Genomic DNA, 18119 nt, shown 5'->3' with positions numbered 1-18119 from the left:
CCTCATTGTATAAACCACCAATCGCGGACCGCCACGTAGGGTTTGCAAGAGCGTTGCTGACCCATGTTCTGATAGGGGTCTAGCTGTCATCCAAACAGTCGTATGGTGAGCCGATACCTCAGCTTCGAGCCGTTTTTAACACTTGAGCCAACGATTTATTGGCCAGCTCGTTGACGGCAGGCCACGAGGCGTTTTCAGACCGGCACTTTCGTTCCGCACTTCCTCCGGCGAGATTTCCTCCTCGATAGGATCTTGGTCCAAAATTCCAAATACTATAGATAACTTGCATGAAAACTGGTATTCGTTCATTTTAGCGAGATCTATTTTGCAGAAAAAGTGTTTTCTTGTGAAAAAGTTGGAATTTTGAATTTTACAATTTTTTTGGTAATTACACACAAAAGTTCATTCTTTCCCGTTTATTCCGTGCAACTGAACGGGACTTTAGTCGATGACGTCTTTTTCCGGCTCAAGAGATTATTTCATGAATAACATTTTTTTCGCACTTGCTTGCACGAACATGGGATGGGGTGTTGGTGGTTATAATAAGGGCCGCAAACGAGCTAAGATGCTCTCGAGCAGGTTGAGTTAGGCTCGTTAAGTGTTCGACTCTTTAGTAATTGAGCTGAGTTCGAGTTCGAGTTCGAGTTCAAATTTTAGACTCGTGTTGCAAACGAGCCGAGCTCATCACTTAAAAGCTCAACTCGTTTGTAGATACTCGTCTAGTAGATGAACCAGGCTGGATTTGTTTACAGACGAGTAGAATTCGAGCTCGAGTTATAGGCTCATTTAATAAACGAGCTGAAATCGAACATCACGAAACTTGATTCATTTGCATCCCTACTTATGATAGTGATGCAAATGAGGGAGATCTTACACTTTGTTCACTTCTACTACAATTTTCCCAAATTTAGTAAATAATAATTCTAACACCACACCTAACTACACACCCATACTCACATTAAGGGTGGGTCCCACACACACTCGGTGTATAGTGTGTGCGGGCTCCACCCTTAATGTGAGTATGTGTGTGTATTTGAGTGTGGTAGTAGAATGATTGATTTAATAAATTGGCGTACATAGCTTACAAAAAAATTTCATTTTGAACTTACCAAAAAAAAAAAAAAATCCATTTTGAATACAATAGTAAATGGCGATTAATCTTTGACCACAAAACAAAAAAAGAAAAGAAGAGGCGATTAATCAAGGAAAATGATAATGACACTCCAAAAACACAAAGGAAAATAGCTTTGGAATTACATTAATTTTGGAGTGCCAATATCATTTCCCTTAATCAAGTCATTTTTCCAATTCCTCTGCTGCTTTTTCAGAATAAAAAATTATTGGCCAATCAGATTAATTTATTATACTTTGCTACTACAGTAGTACATTACTATTTTTTTTTGGAAAAGTAGTACATTACTAATAAAACGAGGCAAAACGTGTCATCACTGGCTAGCTCAGGGCAGCCGACTAGACCAGAGCTGGTTCCAAGTGGAGTAAGTAATAAATCGCGCGTAATTAAAACCAACCGGCTATGTATTTAATCATATTTCCCGGTGTAGGTAAGGTAGAGTACTTTCATTTTAGTACAGTAGCTCTTGAAAAGGCCAGCCTGAGAAAAAGCCTCTCTCTCTCTCTCTCTCTCTCCAAGAACTGAATACTCATCAGCAGCTTCTTCTGCTTCTAAAAACTCACATTTCCCGAGACGAACCTGACAGCAAATCCATCCAAATCGACACTCGCCGCCGCCGAGCTCCAGCCGTTTCCCGCCCAAATTTGCCGGCGGCAATGTGTAAATCCCGGTCACTCGTTACATTCCTCCTCCTCCTTTGCTCCGCTTCCTTGGCTTCTGCAGCTCAGGGATCCACCGCGTGGCAGACCTTAGACGGCAAGTCCTCTCTCTCTCTCTCTCTCTGGAGTCTAGAGTCTAGTTAATTTCGTTAGTTCTAGTAATGAGCATGTGTATTGACAGTGAACAACAGAAGTTGGAATGTTGTGTGGATTGCTTGCGAATGGTTTAGGAGTGTTGCTAAATTTGGATTATTGGGAAGTTAGTTGTTGTAAATTACTATGATTAAATTAGCGACCGATTTCTGGGCGACACGACGCGAGATGAGTTTAGTTAATTGTTTCAACACGTTTTGAACACAGTTTTGGAGCTCTAATCAGTTAGTACAACACTAACCTAGTTATTCGAGCTCGACTCGTGATCAGCTTGTTTCGGATCGGCTCCACTGACGAACGGGATCAAGATATCAAGCAGAGCTTGGCTATGTCACTAATTGATGTCATTGTCATTTTTTCTCCAAGCTCGGCATCTTTTGAACCTTCTATGTTTGCTATATTCTTCTTTTGAACCTTCTATTTTTGTTATATTGAGAACCTTATTTATTTTCTCCTATTTGCAATGTAGTCAGATGACTAATGTCGAATTTGAATCACATGTTTTCCCTAGATAATTGTTTTGGTATTTTTCTTCGTTTTTTCTTCGTTTACTTTAGATTTACGTGAGGTTTTTTGGAGGGGCCATTTGTCTAAAAGACGAAATTTATCACCAAAAGCAATGTTTCGTAAGTTTAGTAATGAGCAAGTGTATTAATTATAGTGAACAGCAGAAGCTGGAATGTAGTGTAGAATACTTGCGAATGGTTTAGGAGATTTGCTAAATTTGGATTATTGAGAAGTTAGTTGTTGTAATTTGTAATTAAATTAGCAACTGATTTCTACGCAACACGACACGAGATGAGTTTAGTTAATTGTTTCACCACGTTTTGAACACAGTTTTGGAGCTCTAAATCAGTTAATAGTAACTAACCTAGTTACTTGAGCTCAAGCTCGTGATCAGCTTGTCTAAAAGCTTGTTTCGGATCGGCTCGACTAGTAACGAACGGATCATGCTTTCAAACAAAGCATAGCAATCTCACTAATTGATGTCAGTGTTGTTTTTTAGCCAAGCTCGGCTTCTTTTGAAGTTCCTTCTATTTTTGCTATATTGGGAACCTTATTTATTTTAATCCATTTACAACGTAGTCAGATGACTAATGTCAAATTTGAATCACATGTTTTTCCTATATTATTGTTTTGGTATTTTTCTTTGTCTTTTCTGAATTTCTGTTAGATTATCACTCAAATTTTCGGATGGGCATTTGTCTCAAATTTGAAAGCAGAATGACAGTTTGAAAGCAGTTTTTTTTTCCCCAGGAGATTTTTGTATGCATGTCTGTCTGATATTGATTCCACTGGTTATTCTTGTTCAAGTGTCTTTATCCTGGAGGCATAACATGAGATAATGAGCGTCAAAGCGTCAGGATTTTTATGTCCGTTAAGCAAAATTTGGAGGCACGAACAAAATGGTTAAAAAGAGAAATGTTTGAAGTCATTTGGCTTCATTTTTTAGAGTTCTACGGTTCTTGATGGATGATGGTTGTGAGATGGAGGTTTTGGCTGTTTCTACAACCAATTTGTGCCTCTACGTGCCTATGGTATGTATTGCTGGTGCTACTTATGCGTGGAGAGGAATGGGTTAATATGAATAATTGTGAAGAAGAAGCCGAATCACCTACGTCGAAGTGCGCATTTAATTCTCTTGAAGACTAGGGTACAATTGTACATTGACCAACGAAAGGGATTATAGCTCTTTAATTTACTTTCCAGCTATACGTTATTACATTCAGTTAGATCGTAATCTGAGATGGAAATGTCATGGCTGGAAGGATAGAAAAAAGTAGTGCTTAGTTGAAATGTGGAGTTTTCACTTGATTGTGCCATTTCAGATTGACATGTGAATTGATAACAGACTGATGGTATGGTTGGCCACTGGTAAGGCTCATGAAACTAAAGAAGCCACATTAAAATTAACTTGGTGGCATGACATGACCATCTTACTGCATTGCTAGGGCTACAAAATAGTTTTCCCTTTGGTTAACTGTTTGTTGGATATCAATTAAATATCTTGATTTCCTCTCCATGCCACTGCTTCTTGTAATTTTATTTTACCAGCATTTATGTTAGCTTCTTGTTCAATGTTTCCATCTCTTGATATCTTATTGCTGACATATTTGTCCTGCTGTTCCATCAGAAAACTGAATTTTATTGAATTGGTGTTTGGGTTTCTCAATCAACTAACTTGTTTATTAGTTTGCTTTTGCAGGCAATGCACCTTTGGTAATAGCACATGGAGGCTTTTCAGGGCTGTTTCCCGACTCCAGTTCGGTTGCCTATCAGTTCGCCGGACAAGTTAGTTTAGCTAATGTGATCTTCTGGTGTGATGTGCAACTCACAAAAGATGCAGCTGGCGTTTGTGCTCCAAATCTCAACCTTGCGAATAATACTGACATCTCAAGTATTTTCCCAAACCAGAGCAATACGTACTCAGTAAATGGGGTATCTATACAGGGATGGTTTTCTGTGGATTTCACTCTCAAGGAGCTTGCAAGTGTAAATTGTAAGTGTGGATCTTTGTTTGAATCTCTTGCAGTTTCATGAAGTTGAAGTACCTGATATGAATGACATTCTTTCTGCTCTTGACTGTATTGTTTAACATAAGGGATGACCTGTAGTATTGTATAATAGTGATAGAACTCTGTGTAAGCACAACCCTTCACCCTTCATATACCATGTGCAGTACAACTATGTTAATCAGCATTGTGAATAATTTGAGGCAATTGAAATAATTATATAATAACATCACACATTCTCCATGTGACTGCCGTTAGTTTCCTCACATAGATACCAACTTTGATTTACCATTGCCTTATTGTGGCAGGGAATCTCTAAGAGCCCGTTCATTTTGGGATTTTGGATTTGGACTTATAGGTAATGAGTGTAGAGAGAAATAGAGTAATGATTGGAAATAGGGGTAATGATTGGAGAGAGGTAGAGAGAAAAAATGAGAGTAATGATTGGAGAGAAATAGGATGATAATTAGAATCCTAAATCCAAAACCTCTAAATCCAAAACCCTTAAACGAACGGGGTCTAAAGTCTCTTGGGTAAGGGTAAATTATACCTTTCTAGATGTGTCATTTCACTCGTAAAATTTCCTACTTTTCATGAATTTGTTTCTTGTGGAAATTAGTGTGCACTTAGTAATATTTTCTTCTTTGCTTACCCCCTTTTAGGAGTAACACTACAACCACAACTATATTAGTTTTTCCATTTTGGTAAGCAGGAATTTTGATAGGCTTTTTTCCCCCCTTCCAGTAGGAATCTCTTTTTTGGTTCCTACTTTAGATTCATTGTTTAATAGCACTGTGGAAACGGTTTAGTGTTCTAATCCTGAGTCAAGTTATCAATATATAATTTCACTTGAGATGTAATTAGCCAAGATCTAAAGGTAAACCCTCAAAACAGTTTTGGATGGACTTAATTGAGAGTATTCAGTTCAACTGGTAATCAGCTTGATGTATCATGTTTGGTGCAATTTGTTAATATCCGTCCTTTCCTTTATAGAATAAATTTCAAATTTTGAGTGGTTCTCTGTGGTGGGAACTAGTGTATTACTTGTCGGTTGCAGTAGTTTGTGGCATTAGATGTAAGAGACGCACTAATGAATGGTTGGTTGAGTGTTCTTGCAAGGCAAAGGTTTTTAACGTGTTAATTATTGGCCATTATCTTTGTTCCTAGTAAATCAGTTTGTAGGCTGACTTATGAAACCATTTTGTCCTCCCACCTAAAAGAATGGGAAAAGAAAATAAATGACAGCAGATGGACCTATCCTTGATGAATCATCGTTTTGGGCCTCAGCGCTTAGTCAATATGGAAGTTTTGTAATTGGTGCTCGAGGGTTTACTGACTTTTCTTCTTGAATCTGGCAATTTTTTTTTTCTTCTTGTAAGGTTTGACTGTTTCTCTAACAAAATTGACACTTCCTTTTTGTCACTCTGGACAGTAATTCAGGGAGTCTTTTCTCGACCTAATAAATTCGATGGCGTTTTCCCAGTTGTTACTGTTAATTTGATTCCCCAATTCAGCCCTCCGGGACTCTGGTTGAATGTTGAGGTAACCATTGGATTGGAATTTCTTCTAGTTATTTGGTGCCTTCTTTCTATGTTTTTCGTTTTGAATAATGTAAGGTCTGGGACTGAAAGTGGCATTTTAACTAACTGACCTTATTTTGTTCCAATGCTTCCGCAGCATGATGTATTCTTCACCCAGCGTAACTTGAGCATGAGAAGCTTCGTACTTTCTGTATTTAAAAGTACTATAGTTGATTATGTGTCATCACCAGAGGTGAGCTTTCTGAAGGGTTTAGTGGCTCGCTTACCAACTGGAACAAAACTCATCTATCGGTTTCTGGGACGGAGTGACGTTGACCCTTCTATTAACCAAACTTACGGTTCTCTATTAAGTAACCTGACGTTTATCAAGACATTTGCTTCTGGAATTCTTGTTCCCAAGAGTTACATATGGCCTGTAGATGCAAGTTTGTATTTACTGCCTCATACTACACTTGTGTCGGATGCTCATAAAGCCGGTCTAGAAGTTTTTGCATCAGATTTTGCAAATGATGCACCCTTTGCCTACGATTTCAGTTTTGATCCTGTAGCTGAGTCTCTGTCTTTCATTGACAATGGAAACTTCACTGTGGATGGCATGCTTTCCGACTTTCCAATTACTCAGTCAGAGGCCATAGGTAAGTGGTTCTCTTGCCTCATTTACTAGTTCTGCTGTTCTGGTCCTGCCAAAAGAATGTGAACCAGCACTTGTTGAGAAATTATGTATACTTGTCAAAATATGTTATACCATTCACAATGGGTGGTATTTGATAGAACTGAATATTGTCGTGCAACTTGTCTATCACACAATTTCATACAACCTGGGAAACTTTGGACATCCGGGATCAGGATTTCTGTTAGTTGGTGAAGAATACCCTTGTTTGAAGTTAGGCTTGAAAAACCACATCTAGGTGGAGGTTTGTTGGTAGTTGGTAACTTGGTACTGTGTAAATTCACTGATTCAGGTACTTTGGCTACTGTTCATTTGTTGTGGGAGTACAAGGTTGATTCTCAGAACATAACTATCTAATGCTTCGCATGTACCATTGATCTAGTCATCAGTCCTGTAACAAAGTGAAAAAACTTGTATGCTAGTGAACTATAACACAAACATTGGAGTCCTAAAGTCGTTTGCGACATGCATCTTGCCAGGACTCAGGAGGTTGGAATTGGAAAAGAACAAACAAAACCTGAACAATTACACAAACGTTGATTTCAGAAACAATGTGGACTATTACTAACAACTTGAGTTTAAGCATTTTGGGCCATGTTCTTAGTCTCCAATAAGGTACTAGGATTGTGATCTACATAGGGTGTTACAAAAAGGCCCACAATTATTATAGAAGTTTCAAGTTGCGACGCAGGGCCTACTCACTGGAATGTGCATTAACAATGTTAATTCCAAGCTGGTGCTTGCTCCATCAGTCCTGCTGTATAGAGATTTTAGAGCCATCTCCTAAAACCCACTCTATGACCTACCCAACCACTTTCTTAGGTTTGTAGGCTTTGTCCCAGTTGACCAAATGATAAATTTTCTTCCTCTCAGAGTCACTACGTAGGGAGGTCGTATTAGGTTTATCAATTGAAATCCATCCAGGAATAGGTAATTCCATTGTTTGCATAATATAAGGAGATAGCAGCAGTAAGTGATTAGGCAAGAGTAGCTCTACACCTCTACCTGCCATGGAGGAAATGCTAGCCTCCCAACAATAGGGACTATTCTGAAGTTTTTCAATGATGTTTTTAAAATTGTTTTTTGCTCACCCTGTTATGTGCATGGGGAGGTCCAGATCCGGCAATACTTTCTTTGGTTTGAGTGCGTAGTTACTGCTGTTTAAACTTAAAGCCAGGGCATGTTGCGTTATTTGCGTACCTATGTTACTTGGATTGCGGACTGTACTGGTACGAAGAATGGAAAAAGGAAATGGCATACGCCCAATGCCTAAATTTTGGTACGCTTGGGGTAGGCTTCGATTAGTTCTATAGATAACAAAATTGGAACTTGCACTTCCAAGCGATATACATCTAGTACGCCTAATTTATATTTTTCAAAGTTTTCATACGAAGCACATTTTTAGGAGCATAATGACCAAACTTTTTATGTTAATAAGTTTATTTTTTGGAAAAACTTTGGGAATTGCTTTGAGTTGCTAAATTGCCATTTTTGAATGGAAGTGTACCGTGTTTTGGAACGTGTTTACCCAAGTCTAATTCAGTGCGGTATTAGCGTTCCCTGGTAACGTAGGTAGGAACATAGAAGAGAGATAAAGCTGTGATTTTCTGAACCTTATTTCAGCAGGCGGACATATCCATTTTTTTTGTTTTGATGACTTAAGATTACGGTGGTGCAAATGTCCTTGTTTGGGTGTTATTGCAATTAGAGTTTCAATATAAACCTAAACACACTTAAGGACTTAGAATGACTTCCCATTCTTGCGGACTCCATAATAAGTTCTCCTTGCAGGGACAAAGCTCGTTCCTTGGGTGCGTTTTCTTTTTCATAGTTAGATTTAATACTAGGCTCATACAAATTGCTTTATTTACTAAACAACCTCTCAGATTCTTATATTTTTCTTGTTGTCTTTATTGCAGCCTGTTTCGCTCACATAGGCAAAAATGTGTCGGGTCAAGGTAGGTTGCTTCCTCATGACCGTGGTTTTCTATTGTTTTTTTTGCTTGCAGCCACGGGTAACGTTGGTATAGCGTGATGGGTGTTGTTTGATGCTCCATTACTTATTCTTGGTTAACTGTCTTATTTTGCCATGTTCTTGGTTCAGAAAGTCCTTTGGTTATCTCATCCAAAGGAGCGAGTGGAGACTTCCCTGGCTGTACCGATTTGGCTTATCAGGGTGCTATTTCAGATGGTGTTGATATTCTTGACTGTCCTGTTCAAATGACAAAGGATGGAATAGCCATTTGCTTAGGCTCTATAAATCTTTTAGACAGCACGCTAGTTGCTCAATCGCCGTTCAGTAACCTTTCGAAGTCTATTTCAGAACTTGGAATATCCAATGGAATATTTACCTTCAGCCTCACATGGAGCCAGATTCAGACATTGACACGTAAGTTAATAACCAGTGCTTACTTTGTTTGTTATTTTGTGCAGGGTTTCGCCAACCTGTTGTTATTCTTACACGTATTATTGTTTGTTTGCCACGAGAAACATGTTGTGCTGTTAGGTGCACACAAACTGGGGAGGTTGGTTTAGAGAGAGAGAGAGAGAGAGAGAGAGAGAGAGAGAGAGAGAGAGAGAGAGAGAGAGCATTCTTCTCCTCGTGTGCCTCTGTTAGATTTCTTGGATGGGCCCAACCCTAAAACCAATTGGCAAAAGTTGGAGTAGCCTCTAGATTATCTTAATCATGCTTGGGTGGCTTAGGTAAGCGATGTGCGACAAAGTCTAGCAACTTCTATGAAGTACTTTTCTGAGACCTTTGGTTTTTAAATGTATGATGTCAAATGTGGGCAGGTCAGTGCGCATGTTACCACCCATGGAGACATGGTTGGACACAATGATGGTAGAAACTCTAGGATAGGTGCAATTTTGGCCCTTGTTTGGGTTAAAAGCTGGCTGAGACTGTACATTCTTCTTCTCATGTACGGTGTACCTCTATGACATACTTCTGTGAGAACTGTGGTTTTTCTAATGTAGGGCATCAAATGTGAGCAGGTGAGTGCACATGGTACCACCCATAGGGACATGGTTGGACACAAAATGATGGCAGGAATTGTAGGATTGGAATTAGCTGCGTGCAATTCAACCCTTGTTTGGGGTCAAAGCTGGCTGAACTTAGGGCTGCTCATTCTATCTCATTACAACCATGCTACTTGTACATATGTTTTTGCACATAGATTTTTGTGAGGCCCATATTGGGATCTCACAAAATGATCCGAACTGCTCATCTTTTTAAAAATGTTTTTTGGAGGGTTCCTGTAAAAAATCAACTCCAATAGATATCGGTAAGGGCTTCTTAGAATTCGTAGGACAAAACAGAATGATTCGTCCTATGATTTCGGAGAAAGCCCTTACCGATATCCGTTGGACCTGATTTTTAACAGGAACCCTCCAAAAAAATATTTTAAAAAAGATGAGCGGTTCAGATCATTTTGTGGGACCCCGATATGGGCTCCACAAAAATGTATGTGCAATATATGTGCAAAAACATATGTGTGGGAATCATTACTGATCTCCTTACACGCAGCTCTAACCATTAGTGGTCATATACTCGGTTCATTTACTATAAATAGGGCTGGGGCGGACGAAATTGTTGGCATTTCCACTCAGAACAACATTTTTATATTCTTCTTTTTTTTTTAACGGCAAAATAACATTTTATTAGGGGGAGGAAAAGGTAAGCAACTAAAAGTTGAAACCAAAGCAAAGGGACGAGCCCAATGTAACACCTGAGGGCTTAAGAAGCCCATATATACAATAAACAACAAAGAAAACCCAAAGAGCCTAAACGCCCAAATACAACAATGAAAGCCCAACCCAAAAGAAAACCCTAAACCTAATCCAAGAGCCACCTCCTCCTGCCACAGACAGAGCAACCACCACCACCAGATTTCACCACCGACATCCACCAAGCCCCCATTGGCCACCCACGGAAAAGAAATCCGAAACCAGCAAACCCAAACTGCCACGGAAGCTGCACCAAGCCGTTAGGCGAGAACCGGGCCGCCCAATGACGGCCACGGCGGGAGCCAACGCCGACCGCTCCATAAGAACCCGAAAGGACCCTAGCTGTTAAGCAAAAGTCAGAGGACCCAGCAGCACCCCCGACCGGGAACAAGAGGGCCAACTAACAGCCGAGGAAACGGGAGTAAAACAGCTAGGGAAAGGGGGTCAAAAAAAAAACAGAGTTGAGACGGAGAAGACGAGGGAACGGAGCCATACCAGACGGAACAGATCTTACCAAAACTGCTCTCCGGCGACTGAGAAACCCCAATGATGATCCGCCGGCCAAAATCAGCACACAAAAGACGAATCTGGAGATGCTTGTTGTGAACTGTTTCAAATAACACTTGAGATAGATCTCTTAACATTAAACACTGTGAAGCATGTACAAGAAAACAATCTACAAGGAGGATATTCTTATCAGATTTGCATTTTCCTTGTTTCCCATTGTTGTAAGACTTTTGTTCATGCATTCAATTTATATCTGTTCCGGCCGATCTCATTTTTAACAGAGTATTGAGATGGCCTATGTACTGTTACCAGGAATGATAGTTATATGGCATCCTTTATATTCATTATTATATTATTACTGCAGCGGCAATTTCGAACCCGTATGCAAATTATAGATTGACCCGGGATCCCATATACAAGAATGCTGGAAAATTTACGACACTGTCTGAATTTCTGGTCCTCGCAAAGAATGCCAGCTCTGTTTCTGGTGTATTGATCAGCATAGAGGTGAGTTTAGTTCATACTATATTTCTCTGCATCTGCTTGCTGGCCATATTTAGACATTCTGGTTGGAGAGGAGAAACCTAATGTAGGCTTCCTAGTTGTCACGATGACGTTTGAGATGATAAATATGAATTATACAATTTATGACTTACTATTGTCTTTATGACATGGTTCTAGCCCTAGGAACAGCTTATGTCAAGAAACTTCTGCTATATGTTGGTTTTTAATTCATATGGGAATTATGTCACACAATGTTTGGGTGTAATTTTGGGGGATTTATCTGTTGGCAGAATTTTTATAAATAGACATCTAGCTATATTGTTATTATAATTGACAAAACAATCAATTGAAACTTATATATCAAATCAATTGAATTGATGCTATTTCATAATTGTATCCGAAGTAGTTGGAGCACACATAAAACATATTGAACAAGAATACTCGTGAAATAGAGGGTCATTTATTAATACAGAAAACACTTGGGGGACTATGCTATATGCAGGGCTATATATAAATTTATCTGACTGGGGTATTAGATGACATTTCTACCATGCTAATAGTGGACAATCAATAAAAAATAAACACAATTTCACTATCATCTAACCAATTTACTATTGACTGATTCACTGAACACTCAAACCTTTTCTTCGTGCACCCCCACGTCATAGCTGCAATTTGTCCATCATGCTTGCGGTCATTGTTGCAGCCTGACTCATCTCATAAGTCTCAAGTCAGCACCAAGTTACTGACTTGTAGGATCCTAAACAGTTTTCTGATGAACAAGGGAGAGTTACCGTTTCAACCCGAGTAAACGCCACAAGAACTTCCCATGAAAGAGCTAATTTATTAGGAACTGACACTTTCCAACAGAAAAAAAAAATCCGATGTCTTCCTCCCTCTCATTGTTGTGGACAGGTGTTTGAGAATCTCCCAAGTAAAACTTAACGTGTTGCTCACATGCATACTATTCAGGTTTAGTTGGAGCATGTAGTGCCCTCAAAATTTAAAAAAAGAAAAAGAAAGTGTTGTAAGTAGTTTGTGCAGTACTTGTCTGATGTTTTATGCAGTACTTATCCTTCTCATTTAGGACCGTGTTTGATGTTTTTGTTTCTTTCCAGTGAAGATGTTACTTATGTACTTTTCCCCCGTCTTATAGGATGCAGCCTACCTAGCGGAATATCAGGGATTAGATGTAACTGATGTGGTTCTTGGTACCTTACAAAATGCTAGTTTCAGCACTCAGAAAGTTATGATTCAGTCGACTAACAGCTCTGTTCTGACCAAGTTGAAGAAGGAAAGTAATTATGAGCTTATTTACGTGGTCGATGAGAATATCGGTGGTGCCGATAACTCATCCGTTGCAGAGATAAAGACATTTGCTAGTGCTGTGGTGGTTAGCAAATCCTCTGTCTTCACTGACAATGCTGAATATCTCACTGGCATGACCAATGTCGTACAGATGCTACAGGCATTCCAGCTCCAAGTGTTTGTACAAATCTTCAGAAATGAGTTTGTATCTCAAGCCTGGGACTTCTTCTCTGATGCAACTGTGGAAATCAACTCATATGTCATGGGTGCCGGAATTGACGGTGTCGTCACAGAATTTCCTGGGACAGCTGCTAGATACAAGAGTAAGTGCACAAGTTCTTTCTCATCATATGATGGTAGCTTCATATCCCACTAAGTGGGCCTCTACAGCAATAAAGTAGCAGTTGGTTCTAGTGAAATGACTAAATCAGAATGGTGCCATGTTACCAACTTTTAAGGCGGGTTAACCTAATTCCACCCCTTTTTGTTGATCTATTTTGTTAATCCATCTTTCTAAAGAGACAAATAATTTCACTTTAAAATTTTCAATTTTCAAAAGCGCCCTTGGCTATTGCATTTAATTTCATTCTTTGAAGTTGTTTCTTCAATTTTAGAAGGCAAGGGCAGAGGGAAATGATACCAATTTTCCCCCCTCGACTTTTCTAAGTGGACATGTTGTCATATAATATGGGATGCTCCAAAATGGAATAGTGGACTAACAAAAAGGACGAGATGGACTAGGTTTGATGGGAGTCTCTGCTTTGCGAACCATGTTTGTGATCAATCCAATGGTGTTGATGCACAAGAATTTGGGCAAGTTTTAACCCAAGTACATTGCCGTGGTCTTCTGGTACTAAATCCTCATATCTACCTATCATGCGCTTTCTTTGATGCTTATATGAGTATAACTCATACGAACATCTGCGAGGTGTATAATGAATACAGAATTTTCATTTCCCAGAGAAATGTTGCTGGATATTAGCTCAAAGACGTAATTTTTGCAGCTTAGAGAGCCCATTCGTTTCGGTTTGCCCTATCTTTTGGTGGGAGAAATATTAGTCTGATGGATTCTGTCTGCTGAGCTTTTCCCACTAGGTTATGTTATTAACTTTTTCGTTTTTCCTTTGTTGTGCGGCAGAAAACCGTTGTTTAGGGTTGGGCAGTAAAACCCCAAGTTACATGAGCCCTGTTCAGCCAGATGGTCTCTATCAAGTCATCCCTCCCACTGAATTGCCACCGGCCGAAGCTCCAAACCCTCTCCTGACGGAATCGGAAGTGGTGGAGGCACCTCTTCCGCCAGTGGCCATTCTAGCCCCACCTCCTGGCAACAGCGGTAATCAGGCTACTCCACCAACCAAATCAAATGCGCAGCTTGAAGTTGTTTCATCCGTCGTCCCTTCTTTTCTGGCTTTTCTCATTGCAGCTCTTGCCCTATTTTGAATACAGGACACGGTGACAAATTGATCGTTTCCGGTTCTTATTTTTTCCACTTCGGTGCTTTACATTCTCATGTATTTTGGTAACTTCTTCTCTGTGTTACACGGCTAATTGAGATTTTTCTCCCTCTTAGACTGCAGCAGTCATTGTATTTTTCATCAGACATTGTAGGTTGTCCATTCCTTTCCTTTCCCTGTGTAATATGAGAAGACCACCTTTGTCATTCCTGAATTTTTTTTGTTAATGATTATTTCATTCCCCTGTACTGCGTATGAGATACAGATTTAGATTAATAAACCATTAAACCTGGCTTCAGAAACTAATCTGTGCTGTTTCATTCCTCTTTGAAAAAATGCATGCCTTATTCATGCGTGCAAATGTGCAAATGTGCAAAATGTATGTACTTCTAGCAAGGCTGATAGGAATTGACCAAATCCAGTGCCCTAAAGCTCTAATTTCGTTCCGATTGAAATCCCGGTTGGTACTGGTCAATACCGGACTACTTTTAAATTTATTTTTCACTTACAATAACAATTAATACCGGACAGTGCTGGTTATGCTAAGTTCTTTGATGTGGAAAAATAACAATAATTTGAAACGGTATCGGATAGCTAAATTGGTACTCTAGCAGATGCGGTATTTAAAACCTAGATCGAATTAGTTTGCTGATCGATGATTTTAACGGGGCAAATGTTCTAACTTCTACTAATACACACCATCATTTAATATGCATGACCGTATGCATTTTTAAAATTTAAATTGCATTATAATACTGTACAAAATATAAAATATTTGCGCGCAAATTCGTAAAATAATGTAACTTTACATCAAATTGACTGAGTTATGGATTCACATTTATTTATCTATATTATAAAACAAAACAGTTTCTGTTAAAAATGTCTAGACATATAAATGAGACCAACTCCTACAACCGTTAGATCACTTCCTGTTAACTTTGTAGACATCGGACCATTCCTTTTTTACAAGATACTCTTTTACCCTCATTTTGTAGGCAATGTATCTCTATATAAATATTGTTTTTTATGATCAAATAGGGAAACATATATATCAAACTGGTAACTAATACTTCGTGGTGATTACAACTATCGCGCGCGTACATTAGTTGGGTAGAACGAACAATTTATTTAATATGAGACTATGTTACATTCAAATGTGTTTTTAGACACGAATATCCACTAGTATTATGAAATTATGTAAAAAAAAGTTAGGAGTCATTAAAATGAGTGGCGCCATAAAATGCGGAGAAATGGAGGGAGGATATTTCTGTGCCGAAAACTCATGTGTCTCTGTATCGAGGGATTTTCCGGCGTTAAAAAAAAAATCACAATCCAGCAGACGAAAATATTTTGGATAGAAATTTTCGGGACAGAGGAAATCGGATCCAGTGAAATCATTCAGTAGTCCGGAGCTTGAGGCTCCACGAAAGAAACCCATTGTTGCCTTATTGTTCTCTCTTCCTCTCTCTCTCTCCAATTCGGACTTTCTAAAATTTCCCCGCCTTTTTCTCGCTCCTATTCAAAGGAAGAACAAATCATACATATATGGCGATGTCGATCCCGCGATTTTCCCGGGAAACAACCAACCAGGGGTTTGAGCTCTCGTTTCCTCTTCCTCGTCTCAAACCCCTCCGGCGATCCCCCTCTCTTTCTACCACGAAACCCTAGGGGAGAAAGAAAGAGCTGGAGAAATTGATAATAGCCAAAATAGATAAGTCTCAGAAAATCCCTCAGAAGCCGACTCCGGCTTTGAAGAAGGCGTTTCTTCGAGCGCTTCGTAAGAGTGCTCCGTTGAAATGCCTCTTCAAGCCGACGCCACGCACGCCGGCCGACGTCGTTCGGATGGCGAGGTTCCTTTTGTTGTACCTTGATTCCAATTCCGAGTGTGGAGGTGGTGGTGGGATTAAGCATGTGGAAAAGGTGATCATTTGCATTGTTGTGAATGATTGAAATGCTCCCGTTAATATTGTTCGTTTTGATTTCTTGATGGGTTTTAGGCTAAGTCACATGATGCGCGTGCACGTGCAGTCCACCTCTTGAAAGCGTTTTCTAAATACATCCCAAACTAATAAGATTCGTGAGTGCAGAATTGAATTGAGGGTGAGAGTGCAGAGCGAGGATTGAGAGCGATAGCAAACGGCCGAGAAGGTGATCATTGCATAATTTTCGTGAATGATTGCAATCAAACAAATAAGATCCGTGAATGTGAGAATTGAGAGCAGGAGCGCAGAGCGATGATTGAGAGCGAGAGTGAAGGGCTGAGAAGGTGATCCTTGCATTACTGTCGTGAATGATTGAAATGGTGCCGTTGATTTTATTCATTTCTACATTTTGATGGAGTTTAGGATCTTGGGATTAGTCACATAATAGGTCTGTGCCGCGAAAGCACAAGCGTGAATGATATAGCGTCGTCTGAAAACATCCCAAACTAGTGAAATTCGTGAGAGCAAAGATTGCATAAGAATGTGAAGCCAGAATGCTTTAGGGAGGCAGTTGCCGGATTAGCCTTCGGACTTTCCAAGCTCTTTCGGTTATGGAATGCAATTTGACTTTCTATGTTTCCCGAATTTAAAGTTTTGATTTTAAGCTTCAAGCTGGTGGTTTGGCGCTAAATCTTGAAATAGAGGAATTGTATTGTGTCCCGTTGCACCTGAAAAAAGAACAGATCCAAAAAAAGGCGATATTGTAGTGACCCACATAGCTTATCATGATGAACTCCTATGGTTCTGGAGGTTGTTGTTTGACATATTTTTTTACATCCTTAAGTTTATGAAGTTATCTGCATTATAAACTATGGTTATTCATTGACCCCGCTTAATCAATAGGGTTCGTAAATGTCAGCATTGAAGTTATTTTGTTCATGAGATTTATACTGCTAATAAATGGTGGTGAGATCATTTTGAGGGCCTGATTTAAGGAAGCAGTTATTGTTACTTTGTAAGACTAGATTCATTAATTCGTTTTGCATGCGTTGTGCTGTGTTCTGTTTTGGAACTATCTTTTGTTATGATCATTGGAAACATGTTGTGAAACGTGATCATTGAAGGATATTGCCGGGCTATTTTGGGGCACAGATGATGATCCTTCACCGACTTGTATCTATTTTTTTTTTTTTTAACAAGATTGAAATGTGCTTCCTTTGTGCTGACCCTGTGTCTCAATCAGATGGTGGAATTAAATAAACTCATTCGGGAGTTGAAGACAATTCTTTATGGAAATAATGAATCCGAGCCTGCTGCCGAAGCTTGTGCACAACTAACCCAAGAGTTCTTTAGTGAGAACACTTTTCGTCTACTCATTATTTGTCTTCCCAAATTGGACTTGGAGGTCAGTATGGAAATCATCCACTCACTTATTTTCTATTTTCTTTCGTAATTAATGAAAATAATCCCATCAATCACTCTTAAGTTTTTGCTTAATCTTCTTTCCTTGCTGTTATTTATTTACGGAATTCAATAACTCACAGGGCCGTAAGGATGCTACCCAAGTGGTTGCAAATTTGCAGAGGCAACGAGTTCGATCGCGATTGATTGCTTCTGATTACTTGGAAGATAACCTAGACCTCATGGATCATTTGATATCCGGGTAAGCATTTCTCTCAAGTTTTGCAATGTTCTGGTCAATGTTTCTGCTATTTACATGCTTCTCATATCTAGGCCAATTATTGTCCATTTGGTGTGGTGCCTTGGAGTTATAGAGGTTCCTAGAGTCAACTCCTGCCCTTTAGGGGCAAGGGTGCATAAATACACGACACCATCCAAATTGTGTTAGGAAGAAGATGGCACAATTGTAAAGATTTGAAACGTTGAGCGGTTTGGTGATACACTTCATATGCGATAAGCTTCAAACGGTTTGGTGATACACTTCATAGGTGATAAGCTTCAAACGGTTTGGTGATACACTTCATATGCGATAAGCATAAAGAGTTAATGATCAATTAGGCATCGGTCAG

The 18119-nt window shown here is 39.4% G+C and overlaps 3 protein-coding genes across 3 annotated transcripts in view; all 3 read left to right on the top strand.

Moving 5' to 3' along the window:
* The first annotated feature begins 1756 nt into the window (after positions 1-1756).
* LOC131322375 (glycerophosphodiester phosphodiesterase GDPDL3-like) lies at positions 1757-14420 on the top strand. The gene is made up of 9 exons (XM_058353681.1): positions 1757-1888; positions 4151-4444; positions 5890-5999; positions 6135-6633; positions 8588-8626; positions 8773-9057; positions 11266-11408; positions 12562-13036; positions 13852-14420. The coding sequence occupies exons 1-9, from the start codon at positions 1789-1791 to the stop codon at positions 14151-14153; spliced, it is 2247 nt and encodes a 748-aa protein (XP_058209664.1). The 5' UTR covers positions 1757-1788; the 3' UTR covers positions 14154-14420.
* The window catches only part of LOC131322377 (small ribosomal subunit protein eS8-like), a 27785-nt gene continuing 18850 nt past the window's right edge, over positions 9185-18119 (top strand). The window contains exon 1 of the mRNA XM_058353683.1: positions 9185-9194. The gene's annotated coding sequence lies outside the window, so the exon portion shown is untranslated. The remainder of the gene's footprint in view (positions 9195-18119) is intronic.
* The window catches only part of LOC131322376 (putative MO25-like protein At5g47540), a 7604-nt gene continuing 5132 nt past the window's right edge, over positions 15648-18119 (top strand). The window contains exons 1-3 of the mRNA XM_058353682.1: positions 15648-16087; positions 17333-17494; positions 17634-17752. Of these exons, the coding sequence (XP_058209665.1) occupies positions 16010-16087; positions 17333-17494; positions 17634-17752 (359 nt within the window). The 5' untranslated portion in view covers positions 15648-16009. The remainder of the gene's footprint in view (positions 16088-17332; positions 17495-17633; positions 17753-18119) is intronic.

The sequence above is a fragment of the Rhododendron vialii genome, chromosome 4a, assembly GCF_030253575.1.
Source record: "Rhododendron vialii isolate Sample 1 chromosome 4a, ASM3025357v1".
NCBI classification, from domain to species: domain Eukaryota; kingdom Viridiplantae; phylum Streptophyta; class Magnoliopsida; order Ericales; family Ericaceae; genus Rhododendron; species Rhododendron vialii.
The sequence above is the reverse complement of the archived record's forward strand: the minus strand, read 5'-3'. Positions and strand labels throughout refer to the sequence as shown.

Coding starts and splice junctions, on each gene's coding strand:
- LOC131322375 (XM_058353681.1), top strand. CDS start 1,789: ATGTGTAAATCCCGGTCACTCGTTACATTCCTCCTCCTCCTTTGCTCC. Junction 6,634..8,587: donor TACTCAGTCAGAGGCCATAG/GTAAGTGGTTCT, acceptor TCTTTATTGCAG/CCTGTTTCGCTCACATAGGC. Junction 9,058..11,265: donor CCAGATTCAGACATTGACAC/GTAAGTTAATAA, acceptor TTATTACTGCAG/CGGCAATTTCGAACCCGTAT.